The sequence below is a fragment of the Scylla paramamosain genome, chromosome 7 (assembly GCF_035594125.1).
Source record: "Scylla paramamosain isolate STU-SP2022 chromosome 7, ASM3559412v1, whole genome shotgun sequence".
NCBI lineage: Eukaryota > Metazoa > Arthropoda > Malacostraca > Decapoda > Portunidae > Scylla > Scylla paramamosain.
The window spans coordinates 5,897,501-5,917,275 of NC_087157.1; the positions used below are offsets into that span (position 1 = coordinate 5,897,501).

Genomic DNA, 19,775 nt, shown 5'->3' on the forward strand with positions numbered 1-19,775 from the left:
CCTCCTCCAACGAGCGCCCCACTCACCAGAATAATGAAAATAAAGGAAAACACAACTTTCTCATCTTATATCTAGTACTTTAGTCCTTTATATCTACACTTTAAAAGAAACTCCTTCTCCTGCTCCTCCTCCTCTTCCTCCTCCTCCTCCTCTTGCCCATCTTCTCTTCCAACCGCTGACTCACTCACTCACTTAAAAGGAAAGAAGGACTGTACAGCTTCTTCCTTTCTTTATAATCCGTGTTTCTTTTCCTGTTCTTTCAATAAATAGATTAAAAAATATTTTCTTTTCACATCCTCTATTTGTAGCCATATTCCTAACTCACTCATGAAAAAAGAAAGCTTCACTGCCTCACCTTGCAAACATTACTCCCATCTTGTCTCTTCAAAATGTAAAAGAAAATTAACTTCTCTTCTTTATCCTCTTTTCTATCTACATTCACTTCCCACATGACTAAAAAATAAATAAATGAGTAAATGAAATAACAATAAAGGTAAAAAAAAAAGACACCTTCTCATCTCGCAAACATTACTTTCTTTTTATCTCTTCAAAATCTCATCTTCTTCCTCACCTACACCCATTTGCCACCTCACCCAAATAAAAAGGAAAACAGCATCTTTCAGTAAGTATTTTTCATTCCATCGCTCCCGCAATTAAATGATAAGATCTCTTCATCTCCTCCTCTGTCTGCATGTACTTTACTCCTCACTCGAATGAAAAGAGCAAAACATAACTTCCTCATTTCATTCCCACCAGTACTTTGTTCCCCTCCTCTTAAGCACACAAAGGAACAAGAACGCTTAGCTCCCCACACTTTACATTAACACACTCCGCCATTGTTTTACCCTTCCGGTGCTGCACGATTTTCCCCATAACCACCTATATAGAATTTTTCGAACACCTCTTTTTGTACTACAGTCTTTTATAAAATTCCACAGCCAAGATTCACTCTTATACTTCTACTACTGCTACTACTACTACTACTACTACTACTACTACTACTACTACAGCTACTACTATTACTACTACTACTACTACTACTACTACTACTACTACTATTACTACTACTACTGCTGCTGCTGCTGCTACTACTACTACTACTACTACTACTACTACCACTGCTATAATGATAATGATGATAATGATGATGATGATGGTGATGATAACATAATAATTATAATAATAATAATAATAATAATAATGATAATAATAATAATAATAATAATAATAATAATGATAATAATAATAATAATAATAATAATAAAAATAATAATAATAATAATAATAATAATAATAATAACAGGTTTATTTGGCAAGAGCAGCACACAACACGAAACTTTCTTTGTGTTTCTACATACTTTTGAGAGAGAGAGAGAGAGAGAGAGAGAGAGAGAGAGAGAGAGAGAGAGAGAGAGAGAGAGAGAGAGAGAGAGAGAGAGAGAGAGAGAAATAGGTCTACCTACTCTCACGCTTCGCGCCTCTCTCGGTTACTATCTACTCCTCCTCCTCCTCCTTCTCCTCTTCCTCCTCCTCCTCTTCCTCCTTCTGTAGTTTAAGGAACCGTGAGGCTCTAAAACATTATATGGTCGGATACTCAGTAGTGGTAGTAGTAGTAGCAGTAGTAGTAGTAGTAGTAGTAGTAGTAGTAGTAGTAGTAGTAGTAGTAGTAGTAGTAGTAGTAGTAGTAGTAGTAGTAGGTTAAGAGAAGAAGAGAGAGATGGAGGAGGAGGAGGAATAACAAAAACACATAACAGGACAGGAAAAAAAAAAAAAGAGAGCAAGAAAAGAAAGGAAACAAATAGAGGAAAAGGAAATGTCAAAGTTACCATTAAGAAGGAGAATTTCAAAGATAAGATAGCTACTCGCAAGACATAAAAGACTGACGGACTGACTCACTGACCGACCGATTGACTGACTGACTGGCTGACTGACTAACTTACAATCTTAACGTGCGTCAACAAAAGGGTCATATGGCGCCGATGACACGTAAGAATGCTAAATATTATTCCTTATCATCATTTGGTACATTACAGAGAGAGAGAGAGAGAGAGAGAGAGAGAGAGAGAGAGAGAGAGAGAGAGAGAGAGAGAGAGAGAGAGATAATACTTAAATCTTTGCTATTCACCCCAGCTTGAGAGAATTATCCTAACCACAATACATCTCAGGCAAACTATCTCTGCCAGTCTTTCTTATCGCACGGCAATCCAGCATTAGCCGAGCTGTTGCTGTTTATTAGTGAGTGTATCGCCAGACCAGGTAATCTCCGCACTCACTGGGGGATCACGAGACACCAGAAACAGGCTTACCACCACCTCCTCCTCCTCCTCCTCCTCCACACCACACCTACACCTCATTCTGCTTCTACGCTTCCTCTACCACCTCCTCCTCTTCCTCCTTCGTCTCTTCCTTTTCCATCATCTTCTATGTTTCCATTAGTTCCTCATCCTGGTTTTCCACATCCTCCTCCTCCTCCTCCTCCTCCTCCTCCTCCTACACTTTCACTATCTTCTCTTGTTTCTCCTACTCTTCCACTTCCACCTTCTTCTGCTCTTCCATTACTTTCACCTCCTTCTCCTCTTGTTTTTTCCATCACATCCTTCTCCTTCTCCTCTTCCTGCTCTTCCATCACCTCCTTCTTCTCCTTCTACGCTTTCTGCCACCTATTCCTTCTCCTGCTCTTCCACCACCTCTTGTTCCTGCTCTTCCATCACCTCCTCCTCCTCCTTCTCCTCCTCCTCCTCCTCCTCCTCCTCCTCAGCTTTCTGCTCATCCTGCTCTTCCATCTTCTAGTTCTCGTTCTGAATTTTTTCTCTCGTGCTACTGTTTTTTTCCCTATTTTTTTTTCTTTCTTTCCTCCTTCATCTTTCCATCTCCCATCAAACGACTCGTCTTTCCTCTCCTGTAATTCCTTTTCTCCTTCAGTAGTCCTTTCTCGTCTCCCACCCCCTTTCCTCCTTCTCTTCCTACTTTTTTTTTATCTCCTACTCTCCTCCATTTCATCTCCCACCTTCTTCCTCCTCCTTCTTTTCTCCTATTTAACTCCTATCCTCCTCTTTTTTCATCTCCACCTTTCTTTTCCTCTTCTTTTTAGTTTCTCCTTCATTTCCTCATACGTTTCTCTCCTCTCTCTCCTATTCCATCCTTTAATGTTTTGCACCACCATTAACAACACGAAACAACTTTTTTTTTTACTTTTCTTTTTCGCTACTGCACAACTACGACTTTCTGGGGTGTTATTTCATTATTTTGAATCTGTGTGTGTGTGTGTGTGTGTATGACAGTATCCCAAGCGTCTCGAATCACTACTTGAAGCGGTTCATTCCAGCTCTCTCTCTCTCTCTCTCTCTCTCTCTCTCTCTCTCTCTCTCTCTCTCTCTCTCTCTCTCTCTCTCTCTCTCTCTCTATGACGTCACAAAGCCAGCCCAAAATAGCCTGGCCACGGTTCTCATCAGTGGCCGCTATCACAATCCCGCCATCAGGCTCTTTCTCCAATTACTGCCATTTTATGATGCCTTCCATTGTGTCAACTTTCCCGCTCTCCCCCGAAGCTCATTGTGTCAACTTCCCCATTCAGCGCCGCGCGGGGGAGGAGGCGAGGCAATAAGGGGCTTGGTGGGTGGCTTACGCGCCTGCCATTCTATGATAATTGCTTGCCAAGGGTGATTGTGTGTGTGAGGACTCCCCGGCATCAGCGAGTCATCTTTGAAGGGTGTCCGTGTGGAAGAATATAAGGGAAGAGCGGGTACTTTCTAAACTGTATGTGAAAGTATTGGGGGAGAAAAAGGGAGCGAAAGTTTTTTTCTTTTTTGTGTGTGTGTGTTTATGATTTTTCGTTTTGTTGCTATTGTTGTTACAGTTATACTACTACTACTACTACTACTACTACTACTACTACTACTACTACTACCACCATCTCTACCACCACCACCACCACCACCATTACCACCACTACTACTACAACGTTATGCTTTTGCTTTTGTTGAATAGAAATTGATTTTGCCTTATCAAATTACTTACTGAACTTGAATGCTTTAAAATTATGAAAAGATGGCAGACTGACATCAGAGGTCATATGGCGCTGTGGCGATACACTAGATAGTCATGTAAATGTAAAGATATTGTGATGTATAGCTAAGATAAAGGCCTGTAAAATATTAAAAATGCGTTATAATCAAATGAAAAAAATATTATATCTGTATTTTCTCTGATCGTTATTAATAATAGATTCTAACTGGTATTCTTTTTCATTTTCTTAACACATCTGTGGACGTGGCCGTGAGGTGATGCTACACGCCAGCATCACCTCCCAGTAGGCACTATAAAGCTGGGAGCCGTTTTGTGAGTGTAGATATCTTATCTCGGCCTAAATGGGAACATTATCTGACGAAGCAGGATGAAGGAAGATCAGCAGCATACAGGAAGTAATCCCTGCAAGTTGTTACGCTACTAATGCATTATTATTATCATCATTATTATTAACGTCATCATCATCATCATCATTAACAACAACAACAACAACAACAACAACAACAACAACAACAACAATAACAACAACAACAACAATGGCAGTAGTAAAAAGAGAAAAAAAGAAGAAAGAGGAGAAGGAAGAGAAGAAAGAGGAGGAGGAGAAGGAGGAGGAGGAGGAGAACATGAAGCAAGGTAGACGATCACTTCGAGATAACCATTTGCCTTCTCCTTTTCCTCCTACCCCCTCCCGCTCCCCTCCCCTTCCTCCTCTTACACTGTACATTCATCCCTCACCCACCATGACGCCACACTCCATCTAAACAAAGACTACACGAAAGACAAGAAAACTCAACGAAGCGGTATGACAGTTGGTGGCAAGCTATCTTCATAGAGAACGGGGCGGCCACTACGCAAACGCATACTAATGTAATTATAAATGCTATAAAAAAAAAAATAAATTACTGTAACAAAATATTCAGCAACACTACATATTTTTTTTCTGCTAATGTGGAACTTATTCAGCTGGTTATCTATCTCAATAATAGTTTTAGTGTAGTTTCGGGCAATACGACACATATTTATAATGAATTTGATTTTTATACCTCATTAGCAGGAATAGTCTCGAAACTTAACTTTTTACCCGAGCATTCTCTGTGATCTACTTGAGTTACAGTGGAAGCAGTGAAGCGCGGCATGACAGGTCAATAATGAGGCAAGTTAGGGTTGTGATACAAGTGGTCGGGCAAGACGGCTGATTGCCTAATTGGTAGTTAACGCCATGAAGCGCACATCACACTCCACATATATATATATACGAATAATACTACCAGAAATAATGCCAGAAACAAAACCACAACATAAACATACAAACATATGATAATGTCAGAAGCAATACCATGGATAAAATTATAAACCAATACACACATGGCTTAAGCTGGACGACTAAACCAGGGTCATTGCCCACACCATATATGACAACAACGGAAACCTGATATGGTGTGCCAGAACCTGCTCTCCTGTACTTCATGTGTGATTTACACGATCTAGGCTTTCACTTTGATATAACAGTTGCTCTTTTCAATTTTGGCACGAAAAAAGGGCATATTATATCTACAATCAGTGACTTGGTAGAGTAGACATTATATAATTAGCTTGCACAGCACTAAAACACAGAAAATCAGACTCTAGCAACTATTAACATTTGTAAGGCATTTTTACCTTTGAGCTGCAAGATAGTCAGGTTTCATCTTCCTTCCCTGTGTCCTGAAAACACCTCCAAAACGAGGTAGCACATCTTGCATTGCTTTTACGCGGAGGAAATAGCAGTGGACTGATGATGATTGTTGTAGTTTCCCGCGGAAGTCCAGTTGATTCTGCTTTTTCAACGGGGTTTTCTTTCTTACGTAAATGGTAAAGCAAGTGTCGAGGTCCCTGATTGGCTTTATTTTGATCCAGTATTTAACAATGAACATTTTATTGTGATATTACTATAATATTGATGGTTGGGTGTATTGATAATTAAGGGAACATTTTTCAACACAAACGAACATGAGAACGTAGCAACAGGAGTGAATAGTTCCAATGAAATGAATACATGTATATAATTTATGTTGATATTATCGCCTACATATTTTCTAAGAATAAGCAAGCAATTAATCAACACAAAGTAAAAAAAATAAATAAATAAACAATATAGTGTTGTATAGCAGCTACACGAATGGATGCCAGATGTACGATGACGTCATTTATTTATGGTTTTGGTAACAAATTCCTGCTTTTGATTTGCCTTCAGAACGAACATAAAAGTTTGTCCGACTGGTGGGTCAAGAGGTTGCTTGCCCGCTGCCACTTCGCCTCAGGGTCTCCGCCAGCGCATCCACCAGGTTAACCATCAGTGTGTTGCCTTCGCACTGCCCGCCGCCTCCCATGACAGCCCAAGTGAACCACCCCTGCAGAGGAATACATGCGCACTGTTGGATTAACCCGGAATAGAACTCTTTTTATCACAATCCAGATATTTATTGGTTTACAAGTCACAGCCCAGTAAAACTTTCTCCAGAAATAAAATCAGTTATTTTTTTTTTCACGAGTCAAAATATTCCTTACCTTAATTCTGCCTATCACTTTGTGTTCAGCTTCGTAAAGTAACTGAATCACCTAAGGATTTAAGCTTACATCCCTAGCCTCTATACAGCCAATAAGATAAACAGTCACAATGATAAGCAAATGGGATACATTCTGTCCAACAAGGTTCAAGGCTAACACAGACGACTTGAAATGAATCTAGGTCGTCATGCTCTCTTAACTTCTTCAGTATCACGGCATCGACTTCACTATATTTCACAAGTCATTGGAGGACTTTATCAAGTGAAGGATGATACGTTCGTGATCAAAGCATTTTAAATAATCTACAGCTACTCATTCAAAATCATTACGTCTTATTCACTCCATTGTCTATGAAGGGATATGATGAGGTTCGGATGTTATATATAGTACTGAAAGAGTTAATATTTCCACTGAGCACACCATGACTCACTGAGCCATATTCTGAAACATGCATGTGGCGCAACTCCTTTCCATTCAAATGGCTCCAGTTGAAGTTAGACGGGTTTGTAAGGGTGTTTTTACTGTTCTAGTGACATTAACAATATTTCTACATTATTAACACGAGAAACACTCTTGATAAGCCGCCAAATCATCACTGTGGCCTTTGAGTTTAGTCGTGATGATAGAGTAAAGCTTTTCAAAACACGAGCCACAACACCCACCTGCGCCAGCTTAATCCACTCGGAGGGCACCACCACCTCCACCTCCTCGCCGCGGGAACGCAGCAGCCCCGCCCGCTCCAGCACCGTCCATACTGCCTCCCACAATCCTACGCCTTCTGCTGCAAAAAAAAAAAAAAAAAAAAAAAAATTAACGTGGCGTGGCAGTAGTGTGTGTGTGTGTGTATGTGTGTGTGTGTGTGTGTTCGCTGCCCGGATCAGGATTACCTGCCCGGTTACTGCATATTTTTTACTAGCATTGATTAATTAAATTCTGATGAGAGTCCTGATCTTTTTTTCTTTTTCTTTTTTTTTTTTTTTCAATTTTCAGTACGTAATTACCTGAGCAACAAATTTGAGTTACTTTCGCGTTTCAAATTAAGGTAATGATCTCATCTAATATACGTACGAGCAGTTGCCTAATTAAAATTCCTGTTGTGTTTTGAGAGCTTATCTAGACATCTATTTATTTATCTTCTTTCTTGAAGTTCTTCATTATGAATTGTCTCGTCTTTGCTCTGCTTCTATTTTAAAGCCGAAACTATCTATACCAGCCCGAATGCTGGTGTAAAGAAGGAAACAGTACCTGCTCTGCCACGGTCACCTGCAGCAGCTACAGGTAGACATGCAACACCTGCGAGGAGGAGTTTGTTAATTACCTGTCCCCATTTCCTCCCTGAAAACTTCCAGCAGGTGATGTAAGTCTGCCTCGGTGCCAGACCCCAGCAGCAGGCGACGGACCTAGGGTGAAGGAACGAAGGCAGGAAAAGGGTGTGCATGAAGAGCAGATATATATATATATATATATATATATATATATATATATATATATATATATATATATATATATATGAATTAACTAGATATAGTGCATAACTAAAGGCAAACTAACTGATAACTGACTAATTTATTGAATGACCATTAAGTAGGTACTAATGAAATAATTATTTTATAGTTATAATTAATTGATTTACTATGTATCAAAATAAGTAGCTGAGTGATTGATTAACCAATAACTAACTAGTAACTTACAACAAATTAATCACAAACCAGTTAATAACGAACTATGTAAAAAATTAACTAACCAACCAACTAACTAACTAAACTAGCTGACCTATCAAAACTTCTATGCAGATCATCAAAGTAAAAACTTAATTCATCAAGAAATACTTGAGAACCGTAGCCCTCCCACCCCAGCAAAGGCTCCTCACTTACTTCCTGCAGCAGATCCGCCCAGAGACTCGCCGGTGACTGTCCAAGGAAGTCGTGCAGGAACTTCAGAAGCGAGGCGTGGTCAGGCACCTCGCCACACAGGTCAGGGCTCTCCATGGCCTGATGGGGAGGTGGAGGCGTCGTCATCATGAATCAAGAACACCAGTCACGTTCAGTTGGGATTAATAAGTAAATAAATAAACTAAACGACTAGCAAATGATTAAGTTAAATACTCGAAGCACTACCGCTGCACCTACTACACCATTAACACACTACCACACTACTGCCACACCACCACAGCTCCACTACATCACCATCTCCACCATCACCACTACCACACTACCCATATCGAACCACCACCATATCACCACTATAATATACCTCCTACACCACCAACACCTCACCGCAACCACACTAAATCACCATCACTACATCCCAACACTACACCACCACGCTACCCCCGTCACCACACATTCACCACTCAGCAGGACGCCAGCACGAGGCACCTGAGCAAGGACGGCAGTGACGGTATCGTGGAGCTCCTGCATGCTGGCGGTGTCGGCGTGGAAGGTCACCACCAAGCCAGCAGGGGTGTGTCGCGCTACCACCCGCGCCACCACCTTTCCGGCGTCCTCACCCAGAAACTCGTCCACTTTCTTCACTAACAGTACATTTGTGGATGAAAATAATGATGATGATGATATTGATAATGATAATAATAATGATAATAAATAAATAAATAAATGAATAAAGATAGATTAAAAAAATACATTAATAAACACTAAGGAAAAATAGTATAATGAAGTAAAGCTGAGCACAATGATGGTAAAACTAAATAAATTAATAAGGAATACTAATGCAGTAATATTAAATAGTAAAGTAGTTGATAATGAAAAAGAAAGTGCATATGAAAAGAGAGAGAGAGAGAGAGAGAGAGAGAGAGAGAGAGAGAGAGAGAGAGAGAGAGAGAGAGAGAGAGAGAGAGAGAGAGAGAGAGAGAGAGAGAGAGAATCAGGGACGATAAAGAACCAACGAATAACACATCAGATGAAGTTACAAAATATAATCCTTTACAAAAATCATACCAAAAGAAAAATAAACAAATAAATAATAATAATAATAATAATAATAATAATAATAATAATAATAATAATAATAATAATAATAATAACAATTATAACAATAATCCCCACTAGCAAGTTCAAGATACAAGATAAAGACAAACAATAAAAGTCAAGTCAATCAAGTAATGCGAACAAAAAAAAACACGGAGCATCATTCAATACTGAGCTGATCCACCCCGTCACTCTCTCCTTGCCGTCCCACGTCACCCCCCACACGGTCTGACTCACCCAGCAGTGTGTGACTGTCGCGACCAAGCGTGAGGGAAGCGGCGAGGGAGGACGCGAGGACCGGCCACTTCAGCCACACCTTGTAGCTCCACCAGTCACGGAAATCCAGGACCAGCTGCGTGGAGGGGAGCGCCGCCGCCTGGAGGTGAACACAAAGGAATGCAAAAGAATACAAAGGAAGAACAAACAGCAGCGGTTCTTTTAGTTAGTTCTTCCGGTGTTGTTTGTTGGGTACTACTTTATCTCATGTACGCGTAAAGTAAGAGGAGGAGGAGGAGGAGGAAGAGGAGGAGGAGAAAAAAAGAAAAGAGGACTTATTTCTACCCACAAAGATTCCTCACCTAAAATAATTATCCAGCATGAAAATTTCCACTGAGAGAGAGAGAGAGAGAGAGAGAGAGAGAGAGAGAGAGAGAGAGAGAGAGAGAGAGAGAGGTGGAACTTACCTGGTCGAAAGAGAAGCTGAAAGTTTTCTGATACCACTGCAGGAGAGAGACGCCCCACTCCGCCTTCACCACCATGTTGCCCCACTCCCAGGTGTTCACCACGTACTCCCACCCAGTCCAGTCACGATTGAACCGAAAAATTTCTAGAATTCAAAGTGATAAAAAAAATCCTATTGCAATATTTTTCTTGCATAGTTTAAATAATTTCTCTCTCTCTCTCTCTCTCTCTCTCTCTCTCTCTCTCTCTCTCTCTCTCTCTCTCTCTCTCTCTCTCTCTCTCTCTCTCTCTCTCTCTCTCTCTCTCTTGCTTTGAACTTTCGCTTCTCAGGCTCCGGTTCACTCACGGTTCAAGTTCCAGCCAAGGTGAGGACAGAATGCCAGGTGTGTGCGCTGCAGGATCCGAATCCAGCGTCCTCCGTCAGATGAGACTATGCGTGCGGTGCGTGGAGGGAGATAAAGGGAGGGTGTCGTGAGGTACAGGTAAGTAAACAACTCAAGTACACTACTGTGGCACTGATGAAATAGTGACGCGACCGACAAAAAATATTAGAACAGTACTATCCAAATAGTTATGATTTCAAAAGGTATAGCGAACAACTTTTTTTAATTATAAATTCTTATTTGCAAGAAATCAAGTATATAAAAAGACCTGAATAAAAGGACTTACTAACATCATAAGAAACGTATCATTAAATTTTGCCTTAATAGTCAAATTTCGTTCTACATGAAGTGTGGACGTACTTACGGAAAGTCTTCATGTTGGAAGAAAGGCTGAAAACCCGGGAAGTTAATTTTTGTGTAGTCTCTTGAACAGCTTCACTTGACACTGACTCTTCCGGTCCATCACACTCCGCTTTCTTGGAACATTCTTCGTCTACATTTACCATTACGGAATCAGGATCATTTTGCTTTAAGTCTTCTGATTTATGATCTCGACCACTACAAACTTCATTCTGGTCTACTGTCTGTTCTTTTCTTAAATCTGAGTCGCAATCACTGTCGACGTGGTGCCGCGACTTGGCTTTTGGCTCCTTGACATTGCCGTCCCCACAACCTTCAGCATCACACCTGCCAGCCTCACCTCTGTCATCCGTGACCTGAGTCTCCTCGTCCTGCTTCTCCTGCTTGAAGTGAACGAATTCTAACGATATGTCAGATTTGGTAGACTTGACTTCCCCATTAACTTCCCAATGTTGCTTGCCCTGATTTTTCCAGAGCTTCGTCTCCCACTCGAGGGCTGTAGAGATAATTGGCACATGTAGGCTCACCTGCCAGTGTTCTCTGAAAGTTAAGAGAGGACTCATGGTTATAAACAATTGTCTAATGTAATCTATCAGTTCTTAAAAAGACATTTTACAGAAAACTTTTTTTCGAAACAAATGAAGTATTGGCACCTTCAAACACATGACTGCAAACCTACCCAGTGTGTGGCGTGACGGTGAGGTTCAGGAGACGCCGACGCTTCCCCGGCATCAGCGAGTCCACAGATACGCCAAAGATGGATTCAGAGAACTGAGTGCGCACCACCACCCCCCGTCCTGCCTCGGTTCCGGCTGCGTCTCGCTCTATACGAGGTATAAACAATCCTTTTAATTCGTTGCCTCAAGGTATATCATAGACTCCTTTATAAAGAAATCTATGGTTGCATCTTTTAGAAAGGAAAATTACGACTCCGACTATAGCAATGCCTTTCATATTTTATGCAATTTTTATTTCTTCCTTTTCTTTTTCTTTTTTTTTCCCATCCTAACATTAAATTTAACCGAAAAAATCTTAACTAACGGTCATATCTTGCGCAGTGCTATTTAATTTTGATTTGAGATAATGAAAAGCAATATAGGTTTGCAGAGGATCTAAACCACCAAATAATAATAATAATAATAATAATAATAATAATAATAATAATGATAATAATAGTAATAATAATAATAATAATAATAACACTAATTCCCTGTTTAATAAAAATGTATACGTACACTCAATACACTGCGAGGCCCATCAGCTCCACCTCTTCACACACACACACACACACACACACACACACACACACACACACACACACACACACACACACACTTACACACCTTGGTCAAGCTGAGGCGGCGCGGGGTCACCACTGGAGGCCTTGCCGCGCTCTTCCTCACCGCCTCTCAACCACAGCCGCCACCACTGCCCCGCCTGCCCCTCATGCCCGCTGGCCAGGCTGAGGGTGGTCCTGGGAGCCGCCATGAGCAGCATCTAGAGGAAGGAATAGTGTGACCTCATCTCTTTTATTTCAGAGTGGCATGACAAGAATTTTGTATGTTTTTTTTTTCTATAGGAATGATGAAGCAATGGTAGTATGTAATATATGAAGATAATAATGAGATGCAAATGTTAAAGATCAGATTTCTATTGCTGTGGTACTTTGTAAGCAGAAACTATGGATATTTAAATAGTTTTTTTTTTTTTTTTTTTTGCCTTTTGCAAGTCTTCCTCACGCATACGCATTAAAAGAAAATAATGAATAAATATATTGATAAACTACCAAATAAAAATAAATATAGGAAGACAAGGCAACAGATAAAACTAAACATGACATACAGGAAAAATAAAAAAAAATAAAGACAAAACAATATATATATATATATATATATATATATATATATATATATATATATATATATATATATATATATATATATATATATATATATATATATATATATATATATATATATATAACAAGAAAATCTATAAGGTAATATTCTCACGCTCTCTCACCTCTTCCTCGGGGTGCCACGCTACGCTCACCAACTCCTCAGCTGATCCAACACCCCCCACATGCTGGTACCTCTGCGCCACGATTTTGAGCGCATCACCTGTGTAGCCACCTGTCACCTGGAGGACGCGACCTGAGTAATTCCCGGTGACATTGCATCCACAGTTAGTCAGGTCAGTCTGTGAACAATGACATCTTACATTAGGCGAGTGGGAGGAGGTGTGTGTGTGTGTGTGTGTGTGTGTGTGTGTGTGTGTGTGTGTGTGTGTGTGTGTGTGTGTGTGTGTGTGTGTGTGTGTGTGTGTGTGTGTGTGTGTCTGTGTGTGTCTGTGTGATTTATTCCAGCAGGTGTTCAGCTTGAGTCTTAAATTGAAAAAAACGTCATTAAATTTAGTTAGTGTATTGTTCCTTCTTTTAAGACACGTTAGCTTATGCACCCACCCACCTGCAGAGCCAAGGTAAGGGACCGGGTGGAGGGAGAGGTCCCCACTCTGAAATACAAGAAAAGTTGAAGCTTCAGTCTCTCTCTCTCTCTCTCTCTCTCTCTCTCTCTCTCTCTCTCTCTCTCTCTCTCTCTCTCTCTCTCTCTCTCTAATACATTAGTTCACTTAGATATAATTTCTACCCTGACCAAACCACTTAAATGACATGTCGCTGAAGGACCACGACCAAATAGTCTCATTATATTAGATTTATAGACATGTAATAAAGAAGTGTCCAATAGCTGTTATTTTCACGCTATTGGTATATCATATAGGGCAGTGATTCCTAACCTTTCCCAAGTTCATGCATCCTTCCATGAGCTTTTGAGATATTCATGTACAATTCATTAAAAGAAAATCACACTTTTCTCTAACTTTAAGACTGAAAATATACAAGTAATAGTACTTATCTATCCATCTTCGGTGCGGTGTATTAAGTGTTACCTGAGAAATGTTTGAGTGGAGTCATCAGTTCGGTTTAACGTGTAAGCGGTGACCAGGCGGAAGGATGCTGCCGATGCCTGCTGGCTGTGTGCCGGGATCCCCACCACTGTTACCAGCATCAGCACCGCACCTAGAGTAAGGGAAAGATGGTTGTATGGTTTATGACAATACACATTTCATTCGTTCATGTAGATTATCTTTGTAGTGTCGAGTACAATAATTTCGGATTAGTGATGATTATAGATAGAGTTTCTTTATAGCGGTAAGTTCGATAATTACAGAATAGTTTACCACTTCCAACGTAATCGCAGAATAATTCTTCTTGGAAGTTGATAATCTGCGTATAGTGTCGTACAATAATCACACACCAGTTCCTTTAGGTAAACTATTTGTTATATTGGCTAATATGATAATTATAGAATGGTCACTCAACAATGTTTCCACTATGACGAACAACCCCACTCGATTATGAAACCTCAGTTCCATGGTATAGCAGGTCGACGTTTTACTTAAAGAATATCCACACCTTTCCAGTTTTGGATGCTAACCGGGGTAACTCAATCATCTTCCAAGACTGAATAACATTATGCTTGTGGCGCTTCCTGGCTTTCCACTTTCCCTTACATATCCAGTCACGCGGCAATTTCAAAATACACGTTAGAATATTTTTGCGAACGGTGAGTTTATTTGACGGTTTAAAATTGTTTGGATTTCTCTCTTACTTGAATCACGGTTGGTAAAATAAAGTGAGGATGTTGTGAAAGAACAAGAAAAGAATGTTCCCTCGTGCAATTGTGGGGCGTGTGGAGGCACCTGGCAGCTCCCCTACTCCCCTTCCTTTAGTCTCCACCTCACGTAGTCACTGCTGCAGACGATGGGAGACGGCAGAGTTCATGCTTACAAACCACAATGTAGTTTTATAACATGCTTTCAATATGAACCGTACTGTTATCAGTAAAGTAAAGGAGCAAATGATAGTATACTAAATAATAGTACGTGTTCACTAACAAACTTAGGTACCTTATTCCCATCACACACACACACACACACACACGATTGTTAGCATACATCATATGGAAGAACATTTAAGGGCCGTATTGTTAAATCTCTTCGTATCACCACTACCTAATCTACTCACTAAAACACCAGTACATGTTCCTCGCTTGGCACCACCCAGATGGATCACCGGCAGTGTTGGTGTCCTTCAGCTGACACACACGAGCGTTCACTGGGGCTGAGCTCTCCCAACTAACCCTGCCATGACCCTCAGCCTGCACCTCGCCTGTCACCTTTCCCCCCCTCCCCCCCGCCAGCCATTCTATTCGGGTAAGGCACATGACACAAGAATAGCAAGGAGATGAAGTATCAGGAGACTTGTAAGGTCCAGCACCGAGGCCGAGAAATGTTAAGTCATCATGAATTGGCGGATGTATTTACTTATCAATTCACTTATTATTATTATTATTATTATTATTATTATCATTATTATTATTATTATTATTACTTCGAGGGATGGAACACCGTATGAGGAGGTAAAGCCTACTTTAATGATATCGAAATACCTCTATTGTATCACCACGCACGCTACACCATTCCAGTGACTAGCTTTTTTTTTTTTTTTTCAGTCCCTGGATCATCCTAGTCACTCTTCTTTGCACAGCCACAACTGTACACCGTAATGTAAGAGAGGCCTTATCAAAGCACTAAATGCACTGCTTTATAGGCCGCACACTTGTAGTATCACTTTGTTTTCTCTCTCTCGAAGATTTAGCTATCTCCCTGGCCTTTAAGCTGCTGTTATATATTGTGCATCTCTCTCTCTCTCTCTCTCTCTCTCTCTCTCTCTCTCTCTCTCTCTCTCTCTCTCTCTCTCTCTCTCTTACTTCTTACGTAGAGAACGCTACCTCATTGATATCGAATTCATTTCACACTTTTCTGTCCAATCATACTTTCTGTCCAGTCCTGTCTTATCTTCGTAATTTGGTGTCATTCGCAAATTTACTGACGTCACTACTTACTAGTAATTCCGGAATATAATGATGCTAATAATGGAGGAGGAGGTGAGAAGAAACACAAGTGCTGGGAGGATAGTTTATTCCCGACTAGTTTCCCACAAGCTTCTTCAGGGGAACTAGTCGGGAATAAACTCACCTCCCAACACTTGTATTTCTTCTCACCTCCTCCTCCAGCTTGTCGGAATGTCTGAACAACAACAACAACAATAATAATAATAATAATAATAATAATAATAATAATAATAATAATAATAATAACAATAATTATAATAATAATAAGAAGAAGAAGAAGAAAAAGAAGAAGCGGAAGAACAAAAAACAAGAAGAAGAAGAAGAAGAAGAAGAAGTAGAAGAAGAAGAAGAAAAAAAGAAAAAGAAGAAGAAGCAGAAGAAGAAGAAGAAGAAGAAGAAGAAGAAGAAGAAGAAGAAGAAGAAGAAGAAGAAGAAGAAGAAGAAGAAAAAAAAGAAGAAAAAGATGATGATGAAGAAGTAAAAAATAAATAAATAAATAAACAAATGAAAATAACAATGAATTCAAGGACATTAGTTACTCATATAACTTCTAAGATTTGTTCTAGAGCAAACATAAAGTGACCTGAAAAAAATAAATAAATGCAGCAGCTCAGTGATCCAAGACGGAGGGCAGTCCGATGTGCTACTGACAGACTGCGAAATTACTTCCACACACCAGCAGACAAAATGTGAACAAACTTGTAACTTTAAAACTTTTTTCCCTAAACCCTTGAAACAGCTATTCTTTGTCAAATGAACGGTTGCCACTCAACACTGAAGAACCAGTGCCAGGACCTGCTCAAGCTGTCGGTGGTGTTCCCAGTTTTTACAAGTCTATCAAGATGGCTGCCATTCCTACGATGCTCACTCTCAGCCTGAAAGAAAGAAAAGGAACAAACGCAGAAGGAAAACCTTGGAAGTAATATAAAGCGATATATGGAAGAAACAAAGATGTAAATATTTGCCATCATGCTTACCACGTCATCAATATTCTCCTAATTATTATAAATTCTTGTTATAGTTAGAATAATGTTGGAAGAGAGATTTATAGTTACAATAATGCTGTAAGAGAGAATTAATAAGAAGCAACTACAAGGAGCCAGTAGGCTAGTAGTAGTAGTGACAATGTGCATATAAAGTATACACACTACAATCAATTTCCAATTATTTATTTTATTTATTTTTTTCTTAAGCCCCAGTTAAATCTGCACACACATGTGCACTCTCTTTTCTTTTTATGCTGCTGCTGCTTCACTTTTTTCTTCTTCTTAAAGCCACACCTTCCTGTTATGGCAAAACAGCCCCTCCAAACAAACCTTCCACACACCGTGCCTTCTCTCCCCTCACCCTTCACGCCCCAAGCCTGCGATCCCTTCCTCACCATCTCTCTTCACTCAATCTACAAATGTCTTGTCGCACCGATGAGGATCACAATAAGTATTTAATTTTAAAATCGTTTTATACGATAAAAAGTTTGTTTACCCCAAAGTCCAGCTCTCGTAGCAGGAGGGGGTGAGGATCGCACAGAACAGGGCGAGGTTCCCCAGGTGGGACTCAGCCCAGCAGTATGCCTGCACCAGGGCAGAGTCGGCCGCTGCCAGGGACGACTGATAGTTTAGGGACTAAACTATCAGTTCAGGGAGTCACGAGGCAAGCCACCAGGGAACAGCAAAACTAGAATAAACTAAGAGAAAATCTGACGCATCCTCACACAATAAAGACACGATGGACGTCATCCACTTCGTGAAGGGCGTCCTTCAGTGAAAACACAGAACATTGGAAAGGAAACCGTCAAATGAAAAGAAGGAGTACTCCTGAACCACAGCACCTCAGTGGAGGGAGAATGATATTGGAAGTCAATTCTGCGGAACGGGCCGGTGTCCACCACCACCACCTGTCCTGCAGGATAGGTATCCACCGCCACGACCATCACCTGTCCTGCAGGGCGGGTATACACCGCCACCACCTGTCCTGTAGGACGGATATCCACCGCCATGACCATCACCTGTCCTGCAGGACGGGTATCCACCGCCACCACCTGTCCTGTAGGACGGGTATCCACCGCCACCACCCGTCCTGTAGGACGGGTATCCACCGCCACCACCTGACCTGTAGGACGGGTATCCACCGCCATCACTTGTCCTGTAGGACGGGTATAAACCGCGACGACCATCACCTGTCGTGCTGGACGAGTATCCACCCCCATGAACATCACCTGTACTGCAGGACGGGTATCCACCGCCACCATCTGTCCTTGTAGGACGTGTATTCACCGCCACCACCTGTCCTGTACGAAGGGTATCTAGCGCCACCACTGTCCTGCAGAGCAGGTATCCACCGACACCGCCTGCCCTGCAGGACGAGTATCCACCGCCACCACCTGTCCTGCTGGACGGGTATTCACCGCCACTACCTGTCATACTGGAAGGTTATCCACGGCCACCACCTGTCCTGCGGGACGGGTATTCACTGCCATCACCTGCCCTGCTGGACTGGTATTCAATGCCATCACCTGTCCTGCTAGACGGGTATCCACCGCCATGACCACCACCTGTCCAGCTGGACGGGCATCCACCGCCACGACCTGTCCTGCTGGATGGGTATCCACTGCCACCACCTGTCCTGCTGGACGGGTATCTATTGCCACCATCTGTCCTGCAGGGCGGCGGGTACCCACCATACCCGCCGCCATGACCATCACCTATCCTGCTGGACGGATATCCACCGCCATGACTGCCACCTGTCCTGCTTCATGGGTATCCCCCGCCACCACTTGTCCTGCTAGACGGGTATCCACCGCCATGACCATCACCTGTCGTGCTGGACGGGTATCCACCGCCACCACTTGTCCTGCTGGACGAGTGTCCACCGCCAGACCATCACCTGTCCTGCTGGATGGGTATCTACCGCTATAAACATCACCTGTCCCGCTGAACGGGTATCCACCGCCACCACCTGTCCTGCAGGGCGGGTATCCACCGCCGTGACTATCACCTGTCCTGCTGGACGGATATCCACAGCGACCACGAGTCCTGAAGGCCGGGTATCCACCGCTATGACCATCACCTGTCCTGCTGGACGGGTATCCACCGCCACCACCTGTCCTGCAGGGCGGGTATCCATTACCACCACTTATACTGCTGGACAGGAATCCACCGCCACCACCTGTCTTGCTGGACGGGTATCCACCGCCACCACCTGTCCTGCTGGATGGGTATTCACCGCCACTACCTGTCATGCTGGAAGGTTATTCACGGCCACCACCTGTCCTGCGGGACGGGTATTCACTGCCATCACCTGTCCTGCTGGACTGGTATTCAATGCCATCAACTGTCCTGCTAGACGGGTATCCACCGCCATGACCACCACCTGTCCAGCTGGACGGGCATCCACCGCCACGACCTGTCCTGCTGGATGGGTATCCACTGCCACCACCTGTCCTGCTGGACGGGTATCTATTGCCACCATCTGTCCTGCAGGGCGGCGGGTACCCACCATACCCGCCGCCATGACCATCACCTATCCTGCTGGACGGATATCCACCGCCATGACTGCCACCTGTCCTGCTTGATGGGTATCCCCCGCCACCACTTGTCCTGCTATAAGGGTATCCACCGCCATGACCATCACCTGTCGTGCTGGACGGGTATCCACCGCCACCACTTGTCCTGCTGGACGAGTGTCCACCGCCAGACCATCACCTGTCCTGCTGGATGGGTATCAACCGCTATAAACATCACCTGTCCCGCTGAACGGGTATCCACCGCCACCACCTGTCCTGCAGGGCGGGTATCCACCGCCGTGACTATCACCTGTCC

At 42.3% G+C, this 19,775-nt stretch overlaps 1 protein-coding gene across 1 annotated transcript; it reads right to left on the bottom strand.

Moving 5' to 3' along the window:
* Positions 1–5,889: 5,889 nt before the first annotated feature.
* On the bottom strand, positions 5,890–18,091 carry LOC135102468 (uncharacterized). The gene is made up of 19 exons (XM_064007782.1): positions 18,067–18,091; positions 17,440–17,551; positions 17,013–17,019; positions 16,826–16,832; positions 15,069–15,248; positions 13,931–14,060; positions 13,450–13,495; positions 13,007–13,183; positions 12,328–12,481; positions 11,664–11,808; positions 10,989–11,524; positions 10,588–10,671; positions 10,244–10,386; positions 9,798–9,936; positions 8,952–9,106; positions 8,448–8,564; positions 7,892–7,973; positions 7,236–7,354; positions 5,890–6,416 (listed from the first exon to the last, which is right to left on the bottom strand). Exons 1-19 carry the CDS (start codon positions 18,089–18,091, stop codon positions 6,291–6,293), a joined length of 2,484 nt encoding a protein of 827 aa, XP_063863852.1. The 3' UTR covers positions 5,890–6,290.
* Between the last annotated feature and the right edge of the window lie 1,684 nt (positions 18,092–19,775).

Coding starts and splice junctions, on each gene's coding strand:
- LOC135102468 (XM_064007782.1), bottom strand. CDS start 18,091: ATGGCGGTGGATACCCGTCCTACAG. Junction 13,496..13,930: donor TCCACTCAAACATTTCTCAG/GTAACACTTAAT, acceptor CTTGTATTTCAG/AGTGGGGACCTCTCCCTCCA. Junction 10,387..10,587: donor CCTTGGCTGGAACTTGAACC/GTGAGTGAACCG, acceptor TTTGAATTCTAG/AAATTTTTCGGTTCAATCGT.